General features: G+C 48.0%; 1 protein-coding gene across 1 annotated transcript in view; it reads left to right on the forward strand.

Moving 5' to 3' along the window:
- The first annotated feature begins 494 nt into the window (after positions 1 to 494).
- Positions 495 to 12,024, forward strand: part of GALNT12 (polypeptide N-acetylgalactosaminyltransferase 12) — a 73,300-nt gene continuing 61,770 nt past the window's right edge. The window contains exon 1 of the mRNA XM_006137085.2: positions 495 to 1,386. Coding sequence (XP_006137147.2) covers positions 1,001 to 1,386 — 386 coding nt within the window. The 5' untranslated portion in view covers positions 495 to 1,000. The remainder of the gene's footprint in view (positions 1,387 to 12,024) is intronic.

The following is a 12,024-nucleotide window of genomic DNA, read 5'->3' on the forward strand; positions in this document are numbered from 1 at the left end:
CACAAATACTGTTGCTGCACAGTAAACGCTATATCAAATGTTATTTTCACCTACTGACCTTAGTTAGTGTGTTTGGGGACAGCAGGGATTTAAGGCACTCCAGAGACACATTCGGAAGGAGGAAAGGGAGCTCTTGTGTATTCATTCCTATGCCATTGCTGTACCCACACTTAAGAGTGACAGTGTCTTTTTCCCCTCCAATTGTCAGGGATGGCCCCTTTCTTCTTCCCATAATGAAAGCAGTGGCCTCCCAGTCCCAGCGATATTTGTGCCCTTCCTCCTCCCCTCTCCAGCCCAGCATCCTGCCGGGCATCTCCACTGACCCCCTCGCCATATGCCTCCTCTCTTCAGCCTACTTTTGTTTCTTTGTAAATACAAGTGGGCCTTTGTCGGGATGACTGGGACAGAGCTTAAAAAGGGACCGGCCTGACCACACCGGGAGGCGTGGTCACTCACTGAGTGCAAGGGGGACGGGATCCTAGGAGCTGTGAGGAGCTCTTTCTGTTTTTCTGAAGCTCCCTCAAGGGCAGATGCTTCAGGTGTTGAGCTCCTTCCTGCCCGGCATTTCCAATCCGAGGGCCTTTTCCTGTCCACGAGCAGTGGTGATTTGTTTGCATTTGGGGAGAGGTTTCAGCCGCGGGTGTGGGAGCCCGGCAAGAGCCCCCTCCTCCCCCCCTGGAGCAGACGCACAAGCTGAGCAGGGCAGCAGCCACGCCCAACTGCCCTTTGGGGAGTTCAGGGCAAAGTCTGTGCCTGGTAACTACAGGCAGGCGGCGGCTGGGTTTCTCTTGCTAGGCTGAGGCTTCCTTAGGCTGCTCGGTCCGGCTCTGCTCTACAGGTCTCGCTGGCGATGGGGCGGGGAGAAGGGAGGAGCCGCTGGCGGAGGATCCGGCCGGGTTTCCTGGAGGGGGAGGTTTGGCGCCCGCTCTCGGGGAGTTGTGTCGCTCCTGCAGCTGCGTGAAACTTTGCAAAGTTCCCGGGCCGCGCTCCACGCGCGGGGATGGCGGGGCTGACTGGCCGCAAGTGGTGGGGCCGGCGGGGCAGGCTCCCCCGGGGAGGAGGGGCGCTACTGGCCCTGGGGCTGCTGGCGGCGCTGGGTTTCCTAGTGTGGCGCCGCGTCCCCTCGGAGAACGAAGCCGCGCGTCCCGCCCGCGGAGCCCCCCAGCCACCGCTGCCCGCGGAACCCGAGCGCCTGCGGAGACCCGTGTACGAGAAGCCGCCCCTGGACCCCGGGGCGCTGGGCGAGCTGGGCCAGGCGGTGCGGCTGGAGCTGAGCCCGGCCGAGAAGAGCCTCCAGGAAGCGAGTATCCAGCAGCACCAGATCAACATCTACCTGAGCGACCGCATCTCCCTGCACCGCCGCCTGCCCGAGCGCTGGCACCCGCTGTGAGTACCCGGCGCCCGTCCGCGCCCCGCCGGGCACTCGCTCCCTCGTGCGCCCAGCTGCCACCTGCTTCCCCGCCTCCCTCCCCGGGAGGATTCCCTTCTCGTCGGCGTGGCCGTCCCCAGCCTACGCAGGCTCCCCGCTGCGGCCAGTCCCTTCAGCTCCGCTCGAAAACGCACCGAGATTCCCAGGAGTGGGGCTGAGCCCTCCTGGGCCTGCCAGCGATCCCGGCCCGGCGGATTGTTCAGTCGTAGTATTCGCCCTGGGTGATTGACTGAACGGAGCAGGTCTTGCCTTTTTGTGGCTTGAAGGGTGTACGGCTAACACATCAGGAATTAAGACTAAAAACGGTTGGTTTTGCCCCTTGGTGCTATACATGGAATTGGTCTTCAAATATTAATATAGTCAGTTAGATTAGAAACAGTCTGGGTGCCAGTATATTGGTACTAGCTGACAGCAGTCTGCTTTCTGAGCAAAGTTAGCCCTTGAGTTTAATTGCCAATCCTTCATTGGTGATGTGTAGACTTTTTGTCCTGTAATAACACTGCATATAGTTTTTCAAGGTTTTAAAAAACAAAAGACCCATTCCTTAAGCCCTATAACTGGTGGACATATTGTTGTATAAATAAACTAAAGAAATACAACCTAGTTGAGGTTACTATAAGGTGGATGCATAACTATTTGGATCTGTTCTCAAAGAGGCCACAACTTAAACTCCTCCAATGAATTATCAACAATTTACAGCCTATCCTGGAAAATGTCCCCTCACTTTGAGGCCTTGGGGGAAAGGTCAATCCTTACCTACAGACAACCCCCTAACCTCAAAAAAATTCTTTCCAGTAACCCCACAGCACACCATCATAATCATCCAGGAACTCACCCCTGCAATCAGACCCAGTGCCAACTCTGCCCACACATCTACACTAGCAATTTCATCACTGGACCCAACCACATCAGCCACCAAATCAGAGGCTCATTAAAACTGCACATCCACTAATGGATCTATGCTAACAATGCCCCACTGCCATGTATATTGGCCAAACTGGACAGTCTCTACAGGAAAGAATTAGAACATAAGAATGGCCGTCCCGAGCCAGACCAAAGGTCCATCTAGCCCAGTAGTCTGTCTGCCGACAGTGGTCAGCACCAGGTGCCCCGGAGGGGGTGGACAGAAGACAATGATCATGCGATTTGTCTCCTGCCATCCATCTCCAGCCTCTGACAAACAGAGGCCAGGGACACCATTTCTATCCCCTGGCTAATAGCCTTTTATGGACCCAACCTCCATGAAATTATCTAGCTTCTCTTTAAACTCTGTTATAGTCCTAGCCTTCACAGCCTCCTCTGGCAAGGAGTTCCACAGGTTGACTACGCGCTGCGTGAAGAACTTTCTTTTATTAGTTTTAAACCTGCTACCCATTAATTTCATTTGGTGTCCTCTAGTTCTTCTATTATGGGAACTAATAAATAACTTTTCTTTATTCACCCTCTCCACACCACTCATGATTTTATATACCTCTATCATATCCCCTCTCAGTCTCCTCTTTTCTAAACTGAAAAGGCCCAGTCGCTTTAACCTCTTCTCATATGAGACCCGTTCCAAACCCCTAATCATTTTAGTTGCCCTTTTCTGAACCCTTTCTAAGGCCAAAATATCTTTTTTGAGGTGAGGAGACCACATTTGTACACAGTATTCAAGATGTGGGCGTACCATAGTTTTACAGGGGCAGTACGATATTCTGTGTCTTATTTTCTATCCCTTTCTTAATAATTCCTAACATCCTATTTGCCTTTTTGACTGCCACTGCACACTGTGTGGAAGTTTTCAGGGAACTATCCACGATAACTCCAAGATCTCTTTCCTTATTTGTCGTAGCCAAATTAGCCCCCATCATACTCTATGTATAGTTGGGATTATTTTGTCCAACGTGCATTACTTTACACATTAAATTTCATTTGCCATTTTGTTGCCCAATCACTCAGTTTGAGCCGTGGCAGAAGCGGTGTACCCCAACCGCAGCCCCCAGAGTCACCACTGACTGGCAGTGAGAGGTGCATGGCCTGGCAGCGGGCCATGGACCAGCATTTGGAAACTGCTGGCCTAGGGGAGGCTAGCCCCCTGCCCGCCTCTTCCAGATGAGGCCCCATCCCACGTGCTGCTCACAGCCTCTCCCTCTGGCTCTGGATGAAGTGGGAGAGGGGAGGACTGATTGCTCGATTGGGAGCACAGGGGAGGGGGACTGAAAGTTTGGCCCTGATAGGGGTTGAGCTCTCAGCCTTGGCTGGGTCCGCAGTGGAGTTCTTTACTCTGTCCCTTCCCCCACGGCCTTCCCTCACTTCTCCTCCTCCACTGCCCGAAGCAAGAGCTCCTGTAGCCCTAGGCCTGTGGCAGGTTGAGATTTTTCAGGGTGTTCTGAATCTGCCACTGCCCTTCTCCAGCGGTGTGAGGTTCGGGGAGGCTGCTCTCTTCTGGCCTCCAGTATGCAGCCTATGGCCTATACCAGCCGTTCTCAAATTGTGGGTCAGGATCCCAAAACGGGATTCAGCCCTTTTTAATGGAGTCAACAGGGCTGGCATTAGACTGGCAGGGGGCCAAAGCCAAAACCTGAGCCTTACTGCTAAGGTCCAAATTCCGAGAGCTTTAGCCTGGGTGGTGGGCTAAGCAGACTTTGGCTTCAGTCCTGGATGATGGAACTCAGGTTACAGGCCCCCTGCGCGGGACAGCAGGTCTCACATGGGCTCAGGCTTCAGACCCTCTCTTGGGCTCCAATAGTAATTTTTGGAGTCAGAAGGTGGCCATGGTGGAATGAAGTTTGAGAACCGCTGGCTTGCACTATGGAAGATCATTACTGATAAAGTTTGCAGATAACAGACCACTAAATTGATGAAGGAGACTGGTGATTTGGATTGCTTGGTAAACTGGACACAAGCAAATAATATGTGTTTTTAATTCTGCTAAAATACACATGTATATATCAAGGAACAAAGAATGTAAGCTGGGAAATTTTATCTTGGGAAGCAGGGATGCTGGAAAAAGATTGAGGATTGTGATAGTTAATTAGCTGAAAGGGAACTCCCAGTGAAATGCTGTGACCAAAAGGATTGTGATACATCCTTGATTACGTAAATAGGGAATCTTGAGTAAGAGCAGAAAGAATATTTTACTTCTGTGTTGTGCACCTGTGCAGTTGCTACTGGGATATTGTGTCCAGGTCTGGTGTCCACAGGTCAAGAAGGATGTTGATAAACTGGAGAGGGTTGAGAGAAGAGCTGTAGGAATGATTAAAGGATTATAAAATATCGTGTACGGCGATGGAATCAAGGGGTATGTCTAGACTACATGCCTTTGTTGCCAGAGGCATGTAAATTAGACTACCCGACACAGTCAATGAAGCCAGAATTTAAATATCCCCAGCTTCATTAAAATAAAAATGGCCACCACGCTGTGCCGGCTCAGCTGATCATCGGCACTGTGCAGTAGTCAAGACGCACATTGGTTGACAGGAAATGCTTTTGTCAATTGCTCCTGTAAACCTCATTTCACGAGGCATAAGGGAGCGGTCAACAAAGGCTTCCCCTGTCGACCAGTCTGCATCTTGACTGCCGTGCTATGCCGACGATCAGCTGAGCCGGCACAGCGTGGCGTCCATTTTTATTTTAATGAAGCTGGGGATATTTAAATTCCGGCTTCATTGACTATGTCGGGTAGTCTAATTTACATGCCTCTGGCGACAGAGGCATGTAGTCTAGACATACCCCAGGAGGTCAATCTATTTAATTTAATGAAAAGAAGGTTGAGTGTCTTGATTTCCTGCATGGGCTCTTAAGTCTAGCAGAGAACTATTTAACAATGGGTTTTTCAGTGTAGTAGAGAAAGATGACATAATCCAAAGGCTGTAAATTAAAGCACAAATTCAGACTGCAAATAATACATACATTTTTAGCATGGAGGGTAAAATTGGAACAGTTTATGTTTAGCAAGGGTTGTGGTGGATTCTGTATCCCTGGCAATTTTAAAATCGAGATAGGATGTTTTTTGTCTAAAGCAGTTCTTAGCTGGGAATTTGCAGCCTATGGAGTGGGGAGGGCGCAAGCTGGTTTCAGAATCATAGAACTCTAGAACTGGAAAGGACCTTGAGAGGTCATCGAGTCCAGGCCCCTGCCCTCATGGCAGGACTAAGTACCATCTAGACCAACGAGAAGTCCTGTGGCACTTTATAAACTAACAGATTTATTGGAGCATAAGCTTTCATGGGCAAAGACCCACTTCGTCAGATGCATGTAGTGGAAATTCCAGAGGCAGTTATAAATATACAGGCACATGAAAAGAAAGGAATACCAATCAAGAGGAAGGTCAGAGATAACAAGGTCAATACAGTCAGGGAGGATGTAGCCTGCTTCTAGCAGCTGATGTGAAGATGTGAACACCAAGAGAGGAGAAACTGCTTTTGTAGTTGGCTAGCCATTCACAGTCTTTGTTTAATCCTATATTGATAGTGTCAAATTTGGAAATGAATTGCAGCTCTTCAGTTTCTCTTTTAAGTCTGTTTTTGAATTTTTTGTTGTTGCAGGATGGCTAATTTTAAATCTGCTACTGTGTGTCCAGGGAGACTGAAGTGTTCTCCTCCAGGTTTTTGTATGTTACCATTCCTGACATCTGATTTGTGTCTGTTTTTTCTTTTACATAGGGACTGTCCAGTTTGGCCAATGTATATGGCAGACGGGCATTGGTGGCACATGATGGCGTATATTACATTGGTAGATGTGCAGGTGAATGAGCCCATGATGGTGTGGCTGATGTAGTTAGGTCCTGTGATTGTGTCGCTGGTGTACATATGTGGGCAGAGTTGGCACCGAGGTTTGTTGCAGGGATTGGTTCCTGAGTTAGAGTTACTGTGGTGGGGTGTATAGTTGCTGGTGAGAATTTGCTTCAGTTTGGAGGGCTGTCTGTAGGCAAGGACTAGCCTGCCTCCCAAGGTCTGTGAAAGCGAGGGATCATTGTCCAGGATGGGTTATAGATCACTGATGATGCGTTGGAGAGATTTTATCCAGTGATGGCCAGTGGTGTTCTGTTATTTTCTTGTCGGGCTCACAACACTCCTGTTAATGCATCTCAGAATCATTTTTGCTTTTTTTGCAACACACATATTTAGCTTGTGGTCCACTATGACCCCTAGATCCCTTCTTCAGTATGTCTTTTAGCATGTCTGTGAGCCTTGGTGCCCCATGGGGCCAAAACCCTGAGCCCATGGTGGAGTTGGGGGCAGGCGGCATGGGCCTGTAACCGTGCCTTCATGGATCACAATTGAGAACGCCAAATGCAGGACAAACTGCTCAGAAATAGAGAAGAATATACCCCAAAATGCTGTTTATTCTTAGAACCCTGTGCAGATACAAATATCTTCTTGTGGATAGGCATTGGTATCCAGAAGCTGCACATCTGAGGAAGTTTCAGAGGAGTAGCCATGTTAGTCTGTAACTGAAAAAGCTTAAAAAACAGCAAATAGTCCTGCAGCACCTTATTGTCTGAGGAAGTGAGTTTTGCCCACAAAAGTTCATGACAGTATATTTATTTTTGTTAGTCGCTAAGGTGCCACAGGACTACTTGTTGCTTTTAAAGTTACAGACTAAAACGCTACCCCTCTGAGACATTCTGGATTTGCAAACTTTGAGTATGTTAATCCATATGATAACCTGGCTTTCTGTCTTCTCCATGCATGCGCCTTCAAAGAGAGAGCACAGTCTACTGTCACTATAAGACAGACAGGATTCCAGCAGTGGGGGAATGATACTATTAGGCTTATAAGAAGCAAAACTGGATCTTTTTCAGGGGATAAGGCAATATGCCAAGTTTATTGAGAGTACAATGCAAGAATCACATGCATTTAGACAGACACATAGAGTCACATACAGTTCCACCAGTGATGTTATAGTGCGTGGGCACTGAGGCTCGAACCAACCTAGGGCCACTTAGTGAAGGGAGAGCCAGGCTCTGTTGGCCACGATCTCATGCGCTGAGGCTTCTGACAGGACAAATCCACAGAACCAAAGCAAAACAACCCATTTTTATAGTCGTTTGCTCCCATTCAGCTATATGGGTTTTGCACAAGCATATTGTTGTACTTAAAAGAAGCACCTGGGATCTTTTTCAGGGGGATAAGGCAACACGCCACATTTATTGAACATACATAGATCAATCAATACTTATCATATGCATCTGATACATTACACTCATGTACACACACACACACACCCACACACACACACAAGCACACTCTGTCTTCTTGTAACCAATAGTTGCTCCTCCTAACTGCACTGGCCAGGTGAGTTAGATGAGGGCGGGGTGGAGCCAGGCTTCTGCTGATCGCGATCGATGCTCCCATGTTGACAAGACGAGACGAAAACCCGGAGTCCCTCTGCAAGATGCCTCATATTTATCCCTCTCAGGCAGCAAGTTAGTCATCACCTCACCTTTTTTAACGCTGCTTCAAAGAAAGTCCTTCAAAGGACAGGCACATGCTGCTCGACTCCCAAGGCTCACTTCACAGGTATTGAAATAAAATACAGGACTATGTAGCACTTTAAAGACTAACAAGATGGTTTATTAGATGATGAGCTTTCGTGGGCCAGACCCACTTCCTCAGATCAAATAGTGGAAGAAAATAGTCACAACCATATATACCAAAGGATACAATTAAAAAAAAGTGAACACATATGAAAAGGACAAATCACATTTCAGAACAGAAGAGGGATGGGGGGGGGGGGGGAGGTGGGGAAGGAAGGTAAATGTCTGTGAGCTAATGGTATTAGAGGTGATTATTGGGGAAGCTATCTTTGTAATGGGTAAGATAGTTGGTGTCTTTGTTGAGACCGACACGTAGGACGTCGAATTTTAGCATGAATGACAGTTCAGAGGATTCCCTTTCAAGTGCAGATTTAAAAGGCTTCTGGAGCAGGATGCAGGTAATTAAGTCGTTGAGACAGTGTCCTTTCTGGTTGAAATGGCAAGAAACTGTTTTTTCTTTGTGATCCTGTCTAATATCTGTTTTGTGGGCATTGATCCTTTGGCGAAGTGTCTGAGACATTTGTCCAATGTGCAGAGCCCCGTTCGTAAGTACCGATCCGACATAAGTCGGATCCGCGTAACCCGGGGACTGCCTGTATAAAATCTCTTAATACAAAGTTATATGAGAATGATACATGGTTATGTGGAAATGTTACAGAGATTTATCCACAATATTGTAATCAATTATTTCTTAATGAGTGTTTTTCTCTAGATTGTTTCCCTTGTCATCCAGTCATCAGCATTTTAGATTATGTTTTCAGGGAGCTGCTTCATACTGGTTTTGGTCAGATCAGTTTATCCTGACCTTGAGGTGGTGCTTGTCTCATCTCCAGAGTTGTCGATCTGCTCTCATCACAGTGGGTGTATTCAGGTAATCTGGCCTGTCTGAATCCTCAGCCCTATCCTGGTATCACATTCTGGGGTACAGTTCAGACCACTGAAGGGTGGTGTCACTGTCTGTTCTGTAACTCTTAGTACCTCAGATACCCTATTGCAGTGGCTTCTACTCCTCGATGCCAGTGGACAAACATGCTGATCACACCCTTAGTGCTGTATAGCCCTGGATCAGGAACTCTGGCTCCAGCAGTGTACCTACAGCACAAGAGCCCCACCTTGGCTTCCATCAGTCTTGGTTTCTATATGCAGGGTGACTCTCAGCATACTACAAGTCCTGACGTTTCCCAAAACCATCTGCTCTTGAAGTGTCCAGCCCCCTCCTGGACCACTCCAAGAAATAATAAGCTTGGTTTGTTTAAAAAGTCTAAAACCACATTAGAGCTTATTAATTTAATGGATTCCCTTCAAACACAGCACTGATTTGGTTTATTAAATAAATCAATTTATTAACAATAGGACCAAGGTTAAATGAAGCCAAGGAAAAGTGGTAAAGTTAGAAAGGGTTACAAACAAAATACAAACACACTTCTAAAAATGTAAACCTTAAATCTTGCAAGGTACATATTTTGTTGAAGACAGTTTCTCTTCCCTAGTATTCTTCATCTCATCGTGGCTGACTTTCCCTCGGTCAGGGTCTTTTTCTACAGAAGTACAAAATGCTGGCTTCCTTTGGCTTCCTAAGTGAAAGGTCTTTCCCTAAGCAGATTTCTCACCTCCGTTCACAGAGACTTCAACTTCTGACCCTCAATTGGTTGAAGGACCTGTCTTTTTCAGCTTGCAAGAGTTCTGGCACTTTGATCTGTTTTGTGATAAAAGCCAAAATGGCTTTCTGACTCTGCTTGTTATCTCTCAAAGTTTAATTACTTGTTTCAAGAGGCAGGATGACATCATGCTGTTCTTCTTTTCCTATAATCTTTCCAATCCTCTGCTTGATTGGAATGTAAACGGGGCATCTATTGTTCTTGGCCACACCTTAATTTCACTCCTTTCTGGAAGAGACCTAACACTGTCTTAAGGATATGAACGACTAGTCACTTCCCCCTCTTTGCTGACTCTATCAGAAAAGAGGTAGCAAGGTGGGGGGCGGGAAAGAGAAGGGGGTGCTTCAAAGCAGCAGTAGTTTGTAGAGACCAGTGTCTGCCACTTTGAAACACTGCATGCAGCCTGGGGCCACCTGGGGATTGGACTCCAAGCTGGGTCTGGGTTGCACGCAGTGTTTCCAAGCAGCAATGCCTCATGGAGCCCCGGGGTCAGCTATGGGTTCTGAGTCCCCAGTTGACCCCGGGCTCCATGCGGTGCTGCTGCTTTGAAATGCCGCAGGGAGCACAGGGCCAGCAGGGAATTGCTTGAGTTCCCTGCTGACCTCGTGCTTCCCACACAGCACTTTCACCTTTGAAGTGTAGCAACAGCCTTGAGGCTGTTGCTACACTTCAAGGATGGAGGCGCCCTTCTCAGCAATCGAATGGTTGATGCAAATTGCATCATCGATTTGATTAGCAAGTTAATCTGAATTTCACATCCCACTCTCTCTTTGTTTGGTCACAAACTGTAAAGCACAATATTAATGAGTATTCATAATTACTTAATTAGAATTAATTCATTCACTTCCACAGTGAAATTAATTGCCAGTGTCGTAGGCTTTCATAAAACACCTCACTCCTCATATGTACTGTATAATCAATCAGAGGATTCAGTTGCTTATCAGTTGAGGTTCTTACCCCCTCTCTTTATAGTAGGGATGTAATAGTATAACAGTTTAAAGGGTTAACCGATAAGCCTGGGTTTATCAGTTACCGTTAACGGTTGCATGCGGGCTTTTGGGCCCTCTCCTAGGGAGCCCGGCACTGCTGGCTCTGTATCAGAGTCAGCAGTGCGGGATGGCAGCCAACTCCATGGGAGCAGGGCCAGGAGCTGGAATACCCATGGAGCAGGGATGTTAGCGTGTAGTCGTTTAAATGATTAACTGATAATTTTAGGCTTATTGGTTAATCCAAACAACTACATGCAGTTCCCACCCCCTTGCTGCCTCATGGGCCTCCTGCAGACAGGGGCTGCTGTCCTCCCACATTGCTGCCCCTGTATGAAAAGCAGCAGCACAGAGTGGCAGGTGGGAGCCAGTCTGCATGGGGAGCCGATTCTTAAACTGGGAGTGGGCAGGCAGGTGGGAGCTGGCACACACCGGGAGCCATCTTATAAGTTGATTTCTGGCATACACCAGCTTCCAGGGAGCCGCCTGCCACCCTGTAACTGGGGAGTCAGCTGTGCTGTGGGCTCTGCAGTATAAGTATGCCCACAGCATATAACCGTGTAATCGTTGAGAATTTTCAGCAGTTACATGGTTACCTAATTAATTGTTTTTTATAGCCCAGAAAAAGTTTCTCTTCCCATCAGACGAGTAGACCTCATGCTGTCTCCTTTACTGCTTGATACATTTTTAAATCTCGTTTATAAATGGATCTTCAATCTTTGTCTGATGACCAGGCTAGTAAGAAAAAGAGATTTATTCTTTTTTTTCCTAGGGCAGACTTGTTTCCCATCATATATCACACAAGAATATTAATGATCATTGAGTTATTAGTCTTCCAAGTATATCTTACATGCCACCTATTATATACAGATTATTACAGGATTTACCCAGTGATGGGGGTAGTGGTGTGGAAGATAGGATAGGGGGTTGAGAGTGTGGGGGCTCAGGGTAAGCAGTGGAGGTTCAGTAGTGAGGGCAGGGGGCTGTGAGGGTTGGGGGGAAATCAGGACGGGGTGAAGGGTGCTAGAGGGAGGGCAGGAAGTGAGAGGCTCAGGTTTTGGTGCCGGGGAGGCTCAAGGCAGAGGTGAGGTGCTGGGGGACTCAGGGCACAGGGTTTGGTGTGGGGGGACTGAGGGCAGGGGGTGGAGGACCCTGGGGGGCAGGGCTCTGCAGGACATCTGCAGCGTCTAGCAGTCCCCCACCCTCTGCAGCTGGCATCAGTCTCCAACTGTCCCCTCCTGGGCAGAGGGACGACCACTTCTCTGACAGGAAGGTGGGCTGTGATTCCCAGCCTCTCTTCTGGGGAACATTTCTTCTGTGGGGGGACTGGTCGCAGTGCGCAGCTCTGGCCTCTCTTTGTAAGGAGGCATCTCCTGGGTGTGGAACGGCTTTGCTGCCAGGCCCTAGGACGTCCCCAGAGGTGGGCTGCAA

The sequence above is a fragment of the Pelodiscus sinensis genome, chromosome 2 (assembly GCF_049634645.1).
Source record: "Pelodiscus sinensis isolate JC-2024 chromosome 2, ASM4963464v1, whole genome shotgun sequence".
In the NCBI taxonomy this organism is placed as follows: Eukaryota; Metazoa; Chordata; order Testudines; family Trionychidae; genus Pelodiscus; species Pelodiscus sinensis.